Below are 17,792 nucleotides of genomic sequence, written 5' to 3'. Positions count from 1 at the left end.
CACCAGTAGAGATAATTGAGTGCACGGGCACTAAAAGGGGGCGTCTCCGTCCTTGCACATTCGGCCGCAAACAGGCGATTACTAATCGACACTTCTGCATACGCAGAATCAGGCCAATGGTTAGAAGATAGAATACCTGGACATCGCTAGATAAGAGAATACAGGGCCCTTCTACTTATATAATCCCTTGTAACCAGCTACACACACATGTATAACACTTGTGCCAAATTACATGTGACAAATTCAACCACAACACGCGGATTCTGCCATACTGCTTCATAGTCCATCTGATGGAACTTGTCCCCGGAAGAAGAAGTTTCCTCCTACTCTGCTGTGTGTGTATCATTCTTTACACCATTGGCCCCTTCATGACCAGGACAGGTTTCATGTTTTCACTGGTTTTACCGGAAATAACCTTTTTTTTTTCTTCTAGAAAATGACGTGATTTACTGTCTGGTCATTCTTTGGCCAGCGTATTCAAATATGTTTTTGCTTTTATTTTTATTTTTTTCACTATATAAAAGGAAAAAACATGGGATTATATCTTTGTACAAAAATAAAACCCCCAAAACAACTTTAGCCACGACACACAATTACTTCTCGTTAAATTAGTGGAGCCCCAGAAACGTGATGGTGTATAGGCTGCAGATGCGCACAGTAGAATAATGCAATGTACGCCATGGAAACTGGGGTAGTACGGAGTCTGCATCCGCCCTACAGTCTCCCAATCCCTCTGGCTCTATGGCACAAAGATCACGTGGTTGAGGTATCCTGCACCTGAAATTACCCTGAGTGAGGCACATTGTGTATCTCATCGCTACCCCGGAGTACCCCATTCAGTATGGCCCACCAGCAGGTGTTAAAGCTAGCCTGGTCCCAGATCCACTGCAGCCGCTCTCAGCCTCCTTTGCTGCCCTCAGACCTCTGCAGACCCACAGCCTCCTCCTCCGCACTATCTCCGAGGCCCACAGACTCCTCCACCCCACACCTACAACAGCCTCCTCATCCACCGCACCACAGACCACCGCCGCTGCTAAACAGGTAATCTTACCCTGCTGCCTTTCTCTCTCCCTAATCCCTACTGTATGCCCCTGCTGTCCCTCTCTTTGTCACTCTCCCTGTCCCTGCTGTCACTCTCCATGTCCCTGCTTTCACTCTCCCTGCCCTGCTGTCACTTTCCATGTCCTGCTGTCACTCTCCCTGTCACTCTGTCACTTTCCATGTCCCTGCTGTCACTCTCCCTGTCACTCTGTCACTTTCCATATCCCTGCTGTCACTCTCCCTGTCACTCTTCACTTTCCATGTCCCTGCTGTCACTCTCCCTGTCACTCTGTCACTCTCCCTGTCCCTGCTGTCACTCTCCATATCCCTGCTGTCACTTTCCATGTCCCTGCTGTCACTCTCCCTGTCACTCTGTCACTCTATAATTTGAATTTCGGCTCATACTGTTGTGGTTTAATGTAAAAGGGGCACCAGTAAGGGGTCCTACTATTGTGGTGCATAATATGTATAAGGTATATATGGTGTGGTAAACTACACTGAAAGACACACCACCTTCTGAGTGGCCATGCCCCCTTCACTTGTCCATACCCCCACTTAAAAATTTCCACATCAACCACTGGGTGCTACTACTGTGGCCATTATTACTATTGTGTGACCACTCCCCTTTCTTTTCGAGACCACACCCCTTTTTTGTATCAGCGTAAGAGGTAACAGGAAAACAGTTTGCTTTATTTATTGCATAGGATTTATTTTTACAGTGTTCTTATGTCGTTACATGTAAAAATACTGTGAGCCCAGAAAAGGAAGCCATAAGCTCACCCTAGGGCAAGAGGCCATTCTGATTGGTACAGGAGGGGTAAAAGAGGGGAGGGGGAAATGAAGAACAGAAAGGTGGGGCTGCTTTTTCTTTCATCACTCTGGTAATGCTGATGATGTCATATGTGGGATCTAGTACAACACATAATCTTCCTCCTTTACCGCAATCTTCATCACACTCTCCTTGAGCGAGTAGTTAAAACCCTTCCAGGTGGACCATACCATGCCAGTGGCATACTGGGATGTGTTGCCTTTCAGGTATAAGCCGTTGAGGTTGGATGCGTGGCAATTTTTGTACCAATAGGCGCCTGTATATTTCTCCGCGCAGTTTTCTGGATATACGTCTCTGTCGTTGTCATAAGTGGAGAAGTTCATCCCGTTCTGATTTGCTAGAGAGTCACCTGGAGGGGAGAACATAAAGTCGGTTGCTTACAATTCAGATAGATGAGATGAATGTTTGTCTATGGCTCAGCTTACTTTCGGGTACTGCGATTCTCCGTTGGCTTAAGTGATGAATTTACTTATATACTGTGTGTGTGTATGTGTATATATATATATATATATATAGAAGCAATAGGAGTATGGCGCCACATGCTTATGTGTAAAACACAATATAGATTGTCACTATTGACCAAAAAAAAACAAAAAACAACACTCCTTAGCAATATAGGGTGTCAGCCAGCACCTATTTAGTGTTTAAATAATAATATAGAGGGAACCAAGTGGTAATATATGGACGTCACTTATCTGATACACACAATGTCTTCGGTCACATGACCATTACAGATATGTGGAGAGAAAATAAAACAGAAATAACATAGCGCGTACAGTTTTTAGACCATATTCCACCAAGATATGCAGTTGTATCTAAAAAAAAACCCTCTAAGGATAAGCAAATCCTCAATAAAAGTCCACCAACAGGGATAACAGGGATTATCTAAAGGTTTTTCACATATTTTTAATACAACATAAAACATATAAAAAAGGTGGTAAAAGTGCAAACATACAAAATAAAAACAGGAATTAAAGTTTATCAATCCGTATATGCAGCCGGATACATCCTCTTATACATATAAATCCAATAATGGTAAAAGTGCAAACGTACAAGAATGTTATATTAAAAAAGCTTATCTGTCCCAGCTTATCAGTCCGTATATGCAATCGGATACATCCTGTTTCTCATATAAATCCAATAATGGTAGAAATGCAAATGTACAGGAATGTTAAATTAAAAAAGCTTTGCACTTTTACCATTATTAGATTTATATGGATAAGAGGATGTATCCGGCTGCATATACGGATTGATAAGCTTTAATTGTTGTTTTTATTTTGTACGTTTGCACTTTTACCACCTTTTTTATATGTTTTATGTTGTATTAAAAATATGTGAAAAACCTTTAGAAAATCCCTGTTGGTGGACTTTTATTGAGGATTTGCTTATCCTTAGAGAGGTTATTTTACATACAACTGCATATCTTGGTGGAATATGGTCTAAAAACTGTACGCGCTATGTTATTTCTGTTTTATTTTCTCTCCACAGATCTATAATGGTCATGTGACCGAAGACATTGTGTGTATCAGATAAGTGACGTCCATATATTACCACTTGGTTCACTCTATATTATTATATAAACACTAAATAGGCGCCCTTATCTCCACTAGTTCTATATATATATATATATATATATATATATATATATATATGTATACAGGTTGAGTATCCCATATCCAAATATTCCGAAATACTGAATTTTTTGAGTGAGAGTGAGATAGTGAAACCTTTGATTTCTGATGGCTCAATGTACACAAGCTTTGTTTAATACACAGTTATTAAAAATATTGTATAAAATGACCTTCAGGCTGTGTGTATAAGGCGTATATGAAACATAAATGCATATCTCATTATGGTATGCAATTATTCCAAAATATGGAAAAACCTGATATCCAAATTACTTCTGGTCCCAAGCATTTTGGATATGGGATACTCCACCTGTGTGTATGTGTGTGTGTGTGTGTGTGTGTATATATATATATATATATATATATATATATTTTATATATGTAAAATCCTATATAATAAAAGGATAAAGGTGTCCCTCACCTTTATGGGGTGAATGCAAGTGTTTTACGCACCAGAGGCCCCTAGATGGCGCCCAACGGAGCAATTCAAGTGTTACTCCGTTCGGGCGTGGACAGCCACTGACCTGAGCCGGCCATAGGCATAGGCAAACTAGGCAATTGCCTAGGGCATTTGATATGCCTAGGAGCATCAGCAGGTTCTGCTGATTAAAATTATATGCGGCATGCCTATATTCTGTGTGTAGCATTTCAAATGCAGATACAGCCACAGTCTCACACAGTATATAGGCATGCTGCATATCATTTTAATCAGCAGAAGCTGCTTGTGCATCCTAGCCACATAGCAATGCAAATAAGATGCATTTTCATAAAAAAAGGTGCCCGACATTAGCATTGAGGCAAGATTTATGAGGACACATCTGTATCCAATCAGAGGCAGAGGTCACAGTGTTAGTGGCAGTGTGAGTGCTGTGTGCATGTGAGTAGGTTGGTTGTGAGTGGGTTGGTTGTGTTCAGAATATGTGTAAGGAGCATTATGTGTGTCATGTAAAAATGCATTAATAATGTGCAACATATGTGTAAAGGGGCACTATGTGTGTCATTATGTGTATAAGGGCATTAATAATGTGCGGCATATGTGTAACAGGGTACTACTGTATGTGTGTCATTATTTGTATAGGGGTACTAATAATGTGCAGCAAATGTGTAGGGGGCACTATGTGTATCATTATGTGTATAAGGGTATTAATAATGTGCGGCATATGTTTAAGGGACATTATGTGTAAAAGGGCATTAATAAAGGTTGTCATAATGTGTAAGGCACATTATGTTTATACGGACATTAATAATGTGTCTCATATGTGTAAGGGGCATTACTGTGTGGAATTATGTGTATATGGTGCTCTACTATGTGGCGTTGCGTATAGAAAGGGCACTACTGTGTCGTCTAATATGAATAAAGAGCAATAGGGTGTGGTGTAATGTGAATAAGGAGCAATTCAGTGTGATGTAATGTGAATAAGGGGCTCTACTGTGAGGAGTAACGTTTATAAGGTAAAGTGATACTACTGTAGGATGTAATATGACTTATGGACACTATCGCATGATCAAATGTGAATAAAGTTGCAGTACTGTTTGGTGTAATTGGAATTGGGGTTACTATTGTGTGGCCATGACCCTTGCCAGCAAAAACACACCCCTTTTTGGGCTGTGCGCCAAATGTGCGAACTGTTCCTATTTAAAATATAGGGGGTAAAAACACCAAAATAAGGACTGTTATGGGTGAGGGGTGATGGTGCTGGGAAAGAGGTGCAAGGTCAGAGGCGGAACCAGCGGTGGTGCTAGGGGGCACCAGCCAAAATCTTGCCTAGGGCATCATATTGGTCAGGGCCGGCTCTGCCACTGACGTTGACGTTACTGTTATGACGGCCTGTAATTTTTACAGGCTGGTAACTACTGTAGTATATTAATAAAGAAGTAAAAAGTACAAACTGATTTGCTAAACTTTTAGCCTGGCTCATGTTTACGGCACATTTACTGTACATACATTTTCTGTTTCTTTTTAGTTATTACACATGTTGATTGTCCACTCTAGGCCACCCCATAGGCTCACCTCTGTTCCCCTGGATTCCTGTAGACAACACTCCCATATATGTAGGGAGATATTGCCAAGATTCCTGATATAACTGGAAATTTTACCACCCCAGAAGTATGAGAAGTACCCGGATGTGTTGTCTGATCCCCGCAGCAGCCCACCTTTAGTCGAGAGACATACTATAAAAAGGAAGAACGTGGATTTGGGAGTTTGTCACTTACGAATAGGTTTGGTGATATCTCCCTCCTGAAATCCAGCGATGTGCAGTTTATAGCCATCTTCCTCAGGAGACACGGCCAGAGGAGAGATGGAGAAGGTATCATAAGTCACAAAACGGGCGTCATTGTCAAAATCCTCCAGGTCGATTTGAAGACGGTAGGACCTCTTTTGGGTGAGAAGGTTAATGCTCTTCAGACCTGGACAGAATGGAAAGGAGAGTTTCTACATAACCTTTTATTTATACAGGACTGATGATGAGCCAGGAAGGGGCAGGGGGGGATTCTCAGGTAAGTATCAAATGAAGGACTTACCCAGCCAGTACTCTCCATCTGCTCGGCCAAATCCATATTTATAGTCCTTCCAACCACGGTAAAAACTCACACTTCCATCAAACCTCTTCTGGAACACCTGGAGATGAGAAGATAAAGATGCTCAGGGGTCAGGGTTAAAGTGTAGGACATATCTCTTAGCACAAACATAATGAACAGCCCACCTAGTACCGCCAGGCAGGTCTTGACAGTATAATAGGTCATCCAGAGCTGAGGGGGCATATAGGGGTTGTGTGACATTCCACAAATTGTGGTTCCCACTTTTCAGGCTACAGAATCCCAAACCAACGTTGCCGCATAAAAGGCTCGCACAGCGCCTCTAAGCAACCAGTCCGATTCTATTATCTTGAAGCAGCTAGATAAATGTAAAGTAGAATCTGGTTGCTATGAGCAATATCACCAGTTCTAAGAAACTCCCAACGTAGTAAATTTACCTCAGCGTGTCTAAGGGACATATTTATCTAAGCTTTCAGAGTGATAAAGTGGAGAGAGCTAAAGTACCAACCATTCAGTTCCTAACTGCCATGTTACAGGGTGTATTTGAAAGATAGCAGATTACTCTTCGGGCAATGATGCATTCACTGGTACTGGTGGCCCTGCCCTTTTGTGATGTCATCAGCACGGCAGACCCACCTCCTTTTGTGTCGCTATTGGTTGGGGGCGTGGCTGGCACTGGAAGACCATATTACGGCACTGTCTGTTACTCACCTCTGTAAGGCCGCTTCCTCTTCTCTAGGCTAATTTTGGTTTCTCCTGCACGCCGCGCCAGCGGGCTCTCTTAATGAATCTACCAGCTCTGGTGCATGGATGCTGCCATATTAGAAGTGGTTATTGGACCGCATTTCCTCTAATGGCTGGCCACATCCGTCTCCCATGACCACAGCCAGCAAGTGACCCTATTTAATCCCTTTCTGGACTACTGGCCAGTTGCCAGTACAATGACGTTATTCCAGACACATTCCTGGTCCAGCAGCCTGTGCATTGGATCAGAGTTCCTGCTTTTCATGTATTGCCGGTTCCAGCCCGGCTACCAAATGCAATACTGGTCCCAGCCTCGTTACCTAACCCATTACTGGTCCCAGCCTGGTTACCTGATACATCACCGGTTCCAGTCTGGTACCAGATGCATTAACATCTCCAGCCTGGTCACCTCCAACATCACCAGTCATAGTCAAGTACCAGACGCATTAACAGCTCCAGTCCGGTTACCTCCCACATCACCGGTCCCAGCAGAGTTCCAGACACATCGCCAGCTCCAGACCGGTTACCTCACCAGCTCCAATCTGGTTCCTGATATGTATTACCGGTTCCAGCACAGTCACCTCACATATCACCAGTCCCAGCCCGGTACAAGAAACATTATTGGTTTCAGCTCGGTTACCTCGTGTATCACCGGTCCCAGCCCGGTACCAGAAACCTTACCGGTTCCAGGTTGGTCACCTCACATAAAAAGATATATACAAACTGCGCTGTATGTGTGTTGAAAAAGTTGCTCAATTTGTTGAAGCCCAGTCTACCTTCATTAAATATAAAATGACCAAAATTTCAAACACAGGATGATGTCTTCTTCAAGTTTTCCAATTTTTTCCCAACACTAGTCGCAGAGTGACGTCATCGAGCTGCAACCCGACACCAAGCCGCGAGCCGCTACTACTGGACGCAGCGGTAAGCGGGAAGTGAGGAGTGTGGACATCTATCCTCCAACCGATGCACGAACTGACTAGAAGGTAGGGACAGTTAGGGTTATCACAATTGCCGCATTGTGAGTCAGGGATGGACTGAGCTCATTTTACATTACTCCAGAAGGAGCTGTAAACAATTAACAACTTTTCTTTTTTACAGGTGCCACTCTCATAATCTTTTTTACACATAATTTATGCATAGCGCTCGTTATCTATTTTTAATGGTCACCTCACGTATCACCGGTCCCAGCCAGAGACATTACGGTTCCAGCTTGGTTATCTCACACATTACCAGCCCCAGCCCGGTTTCTGATACGCATTACTGGTTCCAGCCTGGTTACCTTATACTACCAGGCTGTTTTCTCAAGACTATCACTTCTACCCTCCTATCCAGTGTCTAGTACTCTCCTCAGTGCTAACTCCATGCAGAGAAACCTCATAAAGCCTCCCAGCTTTAGATACGTTGCCTCCAAGCTCCAACCATAAGCTCCAGTTTGGGTACAAAAATATCCCAAGTCCTGACCGTTTCCCCAGACGACTTAGAGTAGAGGGCATTGGTCTTTAATACTCCCTGCCCATTGTATTTACTGCATACTCCCCTACTTTCCTGATCTGCCCTCAGGCGGATCACGGTAGCTAGAGGTGGGAGGGGCAGGGGCAAGTCATCATGACCCTGCCTACTTCACCTGTCCCGGAACTCAGGAGAACTCCCCAAGTTCAACCCAGACCCTGGCGTAGTACCTGCATCAGTTTTTCATTTCAGGTTTTAATTTATTATCCTAGTGACTTGTTAGATATATTGTAATTAAACCCTTGTGTGGCTACTGCACGGTATACGGAAAGATGATTTAATGTTGGATGTTCAGATTTGGTTACAATGCTGACCCACCTCCCAATGTCCAGACTTTTCTTTCCTTGGGTTTCCTGACTCCCAAGCTCTTTTTTATTTTTGTCATTGAGAACCCAACATTGCTGCTGCCACTGTGGGGTCACTGCTGTTACTTACCGTCCACGGTCCCCCCTTACTGGTCATGTCACAGTACACAGGTACGGCAGTGGAGTAACTTCCTTCTGGGTATATCATGTACACCCCATCTGTGGTCAGACCCTGGGCATACACATCCGAGCAGTCGTGTGGGTAACAGGTATCTATACACATACCGACTGGAAGGAGAAGACAAGTAAAGAATTACAGAGTAAAATGTACCCCAGCTGTAAATGTCACTATATTATATAGGTTGGGGGGGGTCTATTACCAGATCATGGAAAAGCAAAGACAACGTGCTTGTGTACTGGGTACAGATGACCTCTGACGTGCAATGTACCCTCTATGTGACACAGGGGTCTAGGGCCTCATTCAAGGATACGCACGGGATAATAAATGCAGAACTCTGCCCATATGGGGAGTTCCCTGCACATAGGGGGCTGCGCTGTCCCACCATCACTATCAGCGCGCATTTCCGCTAGTCCTATATCTGGTGCAACTGATCCACCCTGGAATCAGACTGCGCACAAAATTCTCAGAATAGCCTGTAATTACTAGAGATGAGCGCCGGAAATTTTTCGGGTTTTGTGTTTTGGTTTTGGGTTCGGTTCCGCGGCCGTGTTTTGGGTTCGAACGCGTTTTGGCAAAACCTCACCGAATTTTTTTTGTCGGATTCGGGTGTGTTTTGGATTCGGGTGTTTTTTTAAAAAAACACTAAAAAACAGCTTAAATCATAGAATTTGGGGGTCATTTTGATCCCAAAGTATTATTAACCTCAAAAACCATAATTTACACTCATTTTCAGTCTATTCTGAATACCTCACCCCTCACAATATTATTTTTAGTCCTAAAATTTGCACCTAGGTCGCTGGATGACTAAGCTGGGCGACCCTAGTGGCCGACACAAACACCGGGCCCATCTAGGAGTGGCACTGCAGTGTCACGCAGGATGTCCCTTCCAAAAAACCCTCCCCAAACAGCACATGACGCAAAGAAAAAAAGAGGCGCAATGAGGTAGCTGTGTGAGTAAGATAAGCGACCCTAGTGGCCGACACAAACACCTGGCCCATCTAGGAGTGGCACTGCAGTGTCACGCAGGATGGCCCTTCCAAAAAACCCTCCCCAAACAGCACATGACGCAAAGAAAAAAAGAGGCGCAATGAGGTAGCTGTGTGAGTAAGATAAGCGACCCTAGTGGCCGACACAAACACCTGGCCCATCTAGGAGTGGCACTGCAGTGTCACGCAGGATGGCCCTTCCAAAAAACCCTCCCCAAACAGCACATGACGCAAAGAAAAAAAGAGGCGCAATGAGGTAGCTGTGTGAGTAAGATAAGCGACCCTAGTGGCCGACACAAACACCTGGCCCATCTAGGAGTGGCACTGCAGTGTCACGCAGGATGGCCCTTCCAAAAAACCCTCCCCAAACAGCACATGACGCAAAGAAAAAAAGAGGCGCAATGAGGTAGCTGTGTGAGTAAGATAAGCGACCCTAGTGGCCGACACAAACACCGGGCCCATCTAGGAGTGGCACTGCAGTGTCACGCAGGATGGCCCTTCCAAAAAACCCTCCCCAAACAGCACATGACGCAAAGAAAAATTAAAGAAAAAAGAGGTGCAAGATGGAATTGTCCTTGGGCCCTCCCACCCACCCTTATGTTGTATAAACAGGACATGCACACTTTAACCAACCCATCATTTCAGTGACAGGGTCTGCCACACGACTGTGACTGATATGACGGGTTGGTTTGGACCCCCACCAAAAAAGAAGCAATTAATCTCTCCTTGCACAAACTGGCTCTACAGAGGCAAGATGTCCACCTCATCATCATCCTCCGATATATCACCGTGTACATCCCCCTCCTCACAGATTATCAATTCGTCCCCACTGGAATCCACCATCTCAGCTCCCTGTGTACTTTGTGGAGGCAATTGCTGCTGGTCAATGTCTCCGCGGAGGAATTGATTATAATTCATTTTAATGAACATCATCTTCTCCACATTTTCTGGATGTAACCTCGTACGCCGATTGCTGACAAGGTGAGCGGCGGCACTAAACACTCTTTCGGAGTACACACTTGTGGGAGGGCAACTTAGGTAGAATAAAGCCAGTTTGTGCAAGGGCCTCCAAATTGCCTCTTTTTCCTGCCAGTATAAGTACGGACTGTGTGACGTGCCTACTTGGATGCGGTCACTCATATAATCCTCCACCATTCTTTCAATGGTGAGAGAATCATATGCAGTGACAGTAGACGACATGTCCGTAATCGTTGTCAGGTCCTTCAGTCCTGACCAGATGTCAGCATCAGCAGTCGCTCCAGACTGCCCTGCATCACCGCCAGCGGGTGGGCTCGCAATTCTGAGCCTTTTCCTCGCACCCCCAGTTGCGGGAGAATGTGAAGGAGGAGATGTTGACAGGTCGCGTTCCGCTTGACTTGACAATTTTCTCACCAGCAGGTCTTTGAACCCCAGCAGACTTGTGTCTGCCGGAAAGAGAGATCCAAGGTAGGTTTTAAATCTAGGATCGAGCACGGTGGCCAAAATGTAGTGCTCTGATTTCAACAGATTGACCACCCGTGAATCCTGGTTAAGCGAATTAAGGGCTCCATCCACAAGTCCCACATGCCTAGCGGAATCGCTCCGTGTTAGCTCCTCCTCCAATGTCTCCAGCTTCTTCTGCAAAAGCCTGATGAGGGGAATGACCTGACTCAGGCTGGCAGTGTCTGAACTGACTTCACGTGTGGCAAGTTCAAAGGGCATCAGAACCTTGCACAACGTTGAAATCATTCTCCACTGCGCTTGAGACAGGTGCATTCCACCTCCTATATCGTGGTCAGATGTATAGGCTTGAATGGCCTTTTGCTGCTCCTCCAACCTCTGAAGCATATAGAGGGTTGAATTCCACCTCGTTACCACTTCTTGCTTCAGATGATGGCAGGGCAGGTTCAGGCGTTTTTGGTGTTGCTCCAGTCTTCTGTACGTGGTGCCTGTACGCCGAAAGTGTCCCGCAATTCTTCTGGCCACCGACAGCATCTCTTGCACGCCCCTGTCGTTTTTTAAAAAATTCTGCACCACCAAATTCAAGGTATGTGCAAAACATGGGACGTGCTGGAATTTGCCCATATTTAATGCACACACAATATTGCTGGCGTTGTCCGATGCCACAAATCCACAGGAGAGTCCAATTGGGGTAAGCCATTCCGCGATGATCTTCCTCAGTTGCCGTAAGAGGTTTTCAGCTGTGTGCGTATTCTGGAAAGCGGTGATACAAAGCGTAGCCTGCCTAGGAAAGAGTTGGCGTTTGCGAGATGCTGCTACTGATGCCGCCGCTGCTGTTCTTGCGGCGGGATTCCATACATCTACCCAGTGGGCTGTCACAGTCATATAGTCCTGACCCTACCCTGCTCCACTTGTCCACATGTCCGTGGTTAAGTGAACATTGGGTACAACTGCATTTTTTAGGACACTAGTGAGTCTTTTTCTGACGTCCGTGTACATTCTCGGTATCGCCTGCCTAGAGAAGTGGAACCTAGATGGTATTTGGTAACGGGGGCACACTGCCTCAATAAATTGTCTAGTTCCCTGTGAACTAACGGCGGATACCGGACGCACGTCTAACACCAACATAGTTGTCAAGGCCTCAGTTATCCGCTTTGCAGCAGGATGACTGCTGTGATATTTCATCTTCCTCGCAAAGGACTGTTGGACAGTCAATTGTTTACTGGAAGTAGTACAAGTGGGCTTACGACTTCCCCTCTGGGATGACCATCGACTCCCAGCAGCAACAACAGCAGCGCCAGCAGCAGTAGGCGTTACACGCAAGGATGCATCGGAGGAATCCCAGGCAGGAGAGGAATCGTCAGAATTGCCAGTGACATGGCCTGCAGGACTATTGGCATTCCTGGGGAAGGAGGAAATTCACACTGAGGGAGTAGGTGGGGTGGTTTGCGTGAGCTTGGTTACAAGAGGAAGGGATTTACTGGTCAGTGGACTGCTTCCGCTGTCACCCAAAGTTTTTGAACTTGTCACTGACTTATTATGAATGCGCTGCAGGTGACGTATAAGGGAGGATGTTCCGAGGTGGTTAACGTCCTTACCCCTACTTATTACAGCTTGACAAAGGCAACACACGGCTTGACACCTGTTGTCCGCATTTCTGTTGAAATACCTCCACACCGAAGAGCTGATTTTTTTGGTATTTTCACCAGGCATGTCAACGGCCATATTCCTCCCACGGACAACAGGTGTCTCCCCGGGTGCCTGACTTAAACAAACCACCTCACCATCAGAATCCTCCTGGTCAATTTCCTCCCCAGCGCCAGCAACACCCATATCCTCCTCATCCTGGTGTACTTCAACACTGACATCTTTAATCTGACTATCAGGAACTGGACTGCGGGTGCTCCTTCCAGCACTTGCAGGGGGCGTGCAAATGGTGGAAGGCGCATGCTCTTCACGTCCAGTGTTGGGAAGGTCAGGCATCGCAACCGACACAATTGGACTCTCCTTGTGGATTTGGGATTTCGAAGAACGCACAGTTCTTTGCGGTGCTACTGCTTTTGCCAGCTTGAGTCTTTTCATTTTTCTAGCGGGAGGCTGAGTGCTTCCATCCTCATGTGAAGCTGAACCACTAGCCATGAACATAGGCCAGGGCCTCAGCCGTTCCTTGCCACTCCGTGTGGTAAATGGCATATTGGCAAGTTTACGCTTCTCCTCCGACAATTTTATTTTAGGTTTTGGAGTCCTTTTTTTACTGATATTTGGTGTTTTGGATTTGACATGCTCTGTACTATGACATTGGGCATCGGCCTTGGCAGACGACGTTGCTGGCATTTCATCGTCTTGGCCATGACTAGTGGCAGCAGCTTCAGCACGAGGTGGAAGTGGATCTTGATCTTTCCCTAATTTTGGAACCTCAACATTTTTGTTCTCCATATTTTAATAGGCACAACTAAAAGGCACCTCAGGTAAACAATGGAGATGGATGGATACTAGTATACTTATGGATGGAATGCCGAGTGACGACACAGAGGTAGCTACAGCCGTGGACTACCGTACTGTGTCTGCTGCTAATATAGACTGGATGATAATGAGATGTAGTATATATAAAGAAGAAAGAAAAAAAAACCACGGGTAGGTACTAGGTGGTATACAATTATGGATGGACTGCCGAGTGCCGACACAGAGGTAGCTACAGCCGTGGACTACCGTACTGTGTCTGCTGCTAATATAGACTGGATGATAATGAGATGTAGTATATATAAAGAAGAAAGAAAAAAAAACCACGGGTAGGTACTAGGTGGTATACAATTATGGATGGACTGCCGAGTGCCGACACAGAGGTAGCTACAGCCGTGGACTAACGTACTGTGTCTGCTGCTAATATAGACTGGATGATAATGAGATGTAGTATATATAAAGAAGAAAGAAAAAAAATAACCACGGGTAGGTGGTATACAATTATGGATGGACTGCCGAGTGCCGACACAGAGGTAGCTACAGCCGTGGACTACCGTACTGTGTCTGCTGCTAATATAGACTGGATGATAATGAGATGTAGTATATATAAAGAAGAAAGAAAAAAAATAACCACGGGTAGGTACTAGGTGGTATACAATTATGGATGGACTGCCGAGTGCCGACACAGAGGTAGCTACAGCCGTGGACTAACGTACTGTGTCTGCTGCTAATATAGACTGGATGATAATGAGATGTAGTATATATAAAGAAGAAAGAAAAAAAAACCACGGGTAGGTACTAGGTGGTATACAATTATGGATGGACTGCCGAGTGCCGACACAGAGGTAGCTACAGCCGTGGACTACCGTACTGTGTCTGCTGCTAATATAGACTGGATGATAATGAGATGTAGTGTATATAAAGAAGAAAGAAAAAAAATAACCACGGGTAGGTACTAGGTGGTATACAATTATGGATGGACTGCCGAGTGCCGACACAGAGGTAGCTACAGCCGTGGACTAACGTACTGTGTCTGCTGCTAATATAGACTGGATGATAATGAGATGTAGTATATATAAAGAAGAAAGAAAAAAAACCACGGGTAGGTACTAGGTGGTATACAATTATGGATGGACTGCCGAGTGCCGACACAGAGGTAGCTACAGCCGTGGACTAACGTACTGTGTCTGCTGCTAATATAGAGTCTAGACTGGATGATAAATTATTGATGAGATGAAATCAATATAATATCACTGTACTGCAGCCGGACAGGTACTATATATATTTATTATTTAATGACTGATGACGGACCTGCTGGACACTGTCAGGTCAGCAGCACAGCACCGCAGACTGCCAGTCTGCTACAGTAAGCTACTATAGTAGTATGTAATAGTATAAGGAATGAAAAAAAAAAACCACGGGTAGGTGGTATACAATATTATATATATATATATATTATATACAATTTTATATATATATATATATATATATATATATATATATATTAAACTGGTGGTGATTGATTATTAAACTGGTGGTCAGGTCACGTTGCAACTTGCAACTAGTACTCCGAGGCCTAAGCAGACAATCACAAAATAAAAAATATATTATTATACTGGTGGTCAGTGTGGTCACACAATGGCAGTGTGGCACTGACTCTGGCAGCAAAAATGTGCTGTGCACTGTACGTTATATGTACTCCTGAGTCCTGCTCTCAGACTCTAACTGCTCCCCACTGTCAGTGTCTCCCCCACAAGTCAGATAATTAATACAATACACTGCAGTCACACTATCTAATCTTCTTATCTATATCACTTCAGCAAGTAGTATATATAGTAGTATAGTAGTACTCCTCCTAAGTAATAATGCTCCCCAAAATTACTACTAGTACTGTGTCTCTCTCGTCTCTCTCTACTGTGTCTCTCTCTCTACTGTGTCTCTCTCTCTCTTCTCTAAACGGAGAGGACGCCAGCCACGTCCTCTCCCTATCAATCTCAATGCACGAGTGAAAATGGCGGCGACGCGCGGCTCCTTATATAGAATCCGAGTCTCGCGATAGAATACGAGCCTCGCGAGAATCCGACAGCAGGATGATGACGTTCGGGCGCGCTCGGGTTAACCGAGCAAGGCGGGAAGATCCGAGTCGCTCGGACCCGTGAAAAAAAATATGATGTTCGGGCGGGTTCGGATTCCGAGGAACCGAACCCGCTCATCTCTAGTAATTACGCCCACAACGCCATCGGAACACCCTGCCTGTGTGCAGACGTCTAGTTGTCGCCCAGTTACACCCTTTCAGCTGCAAGTGGGGATGTGATACAGACACGTGTAACTCTGTAACCCCCTCGGCCTCACAAAGCGGTGTATGGTAGACTCACGCGTAGTGTAACACCGGGAGATATGTCTGCAAAACGGACTTTCCCTCAACTTTACATCAGGCCTCTACTGTCTACATCCCAGAGAGACTGTTACCGATGACATACAGTATGGGAACATTTCAGGCTTACCTACTTTCTGGCTGCTCTCTGCGGGAGAGAGCAGCCAGGTCGTCTCAGGGGGCAGGCAGGGAGGCTGTGACGTCGTAAAGGGGGTGGGCCGGAGGCGGGATGGGGCGGAGAAAGGGCGGGGGCGGAGCTACGGCGTGACCACAGTGCAGCCTCTTCTAAGCCACGCCCCCCGCTCTGTAATGTCGCGATCGCGGCATTACACTGCAGGGGGCGTGGCTATGATGACGCGATTCATCAAGAATCGCGTCATCAAGTGCCCGGACCGCCCACTTTAAACACTAAGTGGGCGGACGGGCAGGGGGGGACCCCGCAAACCGGGAGACTTGCCTGCTCTTCCGGGGGGCCGGGAGGGTCACCCGATTTTCGGGAGCCTCCCGGCCATTCCGGGAGAGTAGGCAAGTATGCATTTCCGTCTAGAGAGGAGTCAATGTCACATTACAGATGGAGCAGAGTTTGTTATAGTGACCGGGTCACCATGGAAAAAGGATAAAGCGGTGACTACTTGCTAACTGCAGAACCCCAAACGCTTATCTAGTGCCCAGTGACAGTCAGTGTTACCATGGTGACCAGTGACAGTCAGTGTTACCATGGTGACCAGTGACAGTCAGTGTTACCAGAGTGACCAGTGACCGTCGGTGTTATCAGGGTGACAGGTGACAGTCAGTGTTACCAGGGTGACAGGTCACAGTCAGTGTTACCAGGGTGACAGGTGACAGTCAGTGTTACCAGGAAGACCTGTGACAGTCAGTGTTACCAGGAAGACCTGTGACGGTCAGGGTTACCAGGGATATCGGTGACAGACAGTGTTACTAGGAAGACCGGCGACAAGGTCAGTGTTACCAGGGAGATCGGTGACAGTCGGTGTTACCAGGGTGACCGTTGACAGTCAGTGTTACCATGGTGAATAGTGCTAGTCAGTGTTACCATGGTGACCAGTGACAGTCCATGTTACCAGAAAGACCAGTGAGTCAGTGTTACCAGAAAGACCAGTGAGTCAGTGTTACCATGGTGACCAGTGGCAGTAAGTGTTATCATGGTGACCAGTGACAGTCGGTGTTACCAGGGTGACTGGAGACACTTATAACATCACTTACCATAGGCCTTGTTCCCGGGCCCCACGTCCTCAGCTTGGTGACCCCTCTCCAGAAATAGGAACAGTACGAAGACGGTCGGAAACATCCACATCTTCTAACTGAGGAAATAAATATTTGTTTTACTTGTTATAATTCATCTTAGATCAGGGGTCAGTCAGCAATCTGTGGTTCTCCAGCTGTTGAACTACAAATCCCAGCGTTCCCTGTCGGTTACTAACAATATATCAGGACTTGTAGGTTTATAAAAGTTTACGGGTCCCAGGTTGCCAAAGCCTGATTTACTTCTTTGATATTTTAGGAATCCACTTTTTCCTCTGGAGAATTTACTAGAAATAGATCGCCAAGGAAAGGGTTAAGTGGTTCTTCTTGTGGTTTTGGGGGTCATTCCGAGTTGATTGCTCGCTAGCTGTTTTTAGCAGCCATGCAAACGCTAAGCCGCCGCCCTCTGGGAGTGTATCTTAGCTTAGCAGAAGTGCAAACGAAAAGATCGCAGAGCGGCTACAAAAAAAAAATTGTGCAGTTTCTGAGTA

General features: G+C 45.6%; 1 protein-coding gene across 3 annotated transcripts; it reads right to left on the bottom strand.

Moving 5' to 3' along the window:
* Window positions 1–1,724: 1,724 nt before the first annotated feature.
* LOC134943910 (microfibril-associated glycoprotein 4-like) lies at window positions 1,725–17,384 on the bottom strand. Of its 3 annotated transcripts, none has more exons than XM_063932474.1 (5): window positions 17,263–17,384; window positions 8,728–8,885; window positions 6,022–6,118; window positions 5,713–5,907; window positions 1,725–2,219 (listed from the first exon to the last, which is right to left on the bottom strand). In XM_063932474.1, the coding sequence occupies exons 1-5, from the start codon at window positions 17,351–17,353 to the stop codon at window positions 1,951–1,953; spliced, it is 810 nt and encodes a 269-aa protein (XP_063788544.1). In that variant the 5' UTR covers window positions 17,354–17,384; the 3' UTR covers window positions 1,725–1,950. The 3 variants fall into 3 exon arrangements, with proteins under 3 accessions (XP_063788544.1, XP_063788546.1, XP_063788545.1); XM_063932476.1 differs by lacking the exon at window positions 17,263–17,384 and adding an exon at window positions 17,009–17,103; XM_063932475.1 differs by lacking the exon at window positions 17,263–17,384 and adding an exon at window positions 16,951–17,024.
* Window positions 17,385–17,792: the final 408 nt, after the last annotated feature.

The sequence above is a fragment of the Pseudophryne corroboree genome, chromosome 7, assembly GCF_028390025.1.
Source record: "Pseudophryne corroboree isolate aPseCor3 chromosome 7, aPseCor3.hap2, whole genome shotgun sequence".
NCBI lineage: Eukaryota > Metazoa > Chordata > Amphibia > Anura > Myobatrachidae > Pseudophryne > Pseudophryne corroboree.
This window is presented reverse-complemented; position numbering and strand designations above follow the sequence as displayed.

Bases quoted from the DNA above. Each gene is read 5' to 3' on its own strand.
- LOC134943910 (XM_063932474.1), bottom strand. From the start codon at position 17,353: ATGTGGATGTTTCCGACCGTCTTCGTACTGTTCCTATTTCTGGAGAGG. The intron at 6,119-8,727 runs GTAAGTAACAGC...TCTCATCTCCAG, and splicing joins GTAAGGGGGGACCGTGGACG to GTGTTCCAGAAGAGGTTTGA. The intron at 5,908-6,021 runs GTAAGTCCTTCA...CATTCTGTCCAG, and splicing joins AGATGGAGAGTACTGGCTGG to GTCTGAAGAGCATTAACCTT.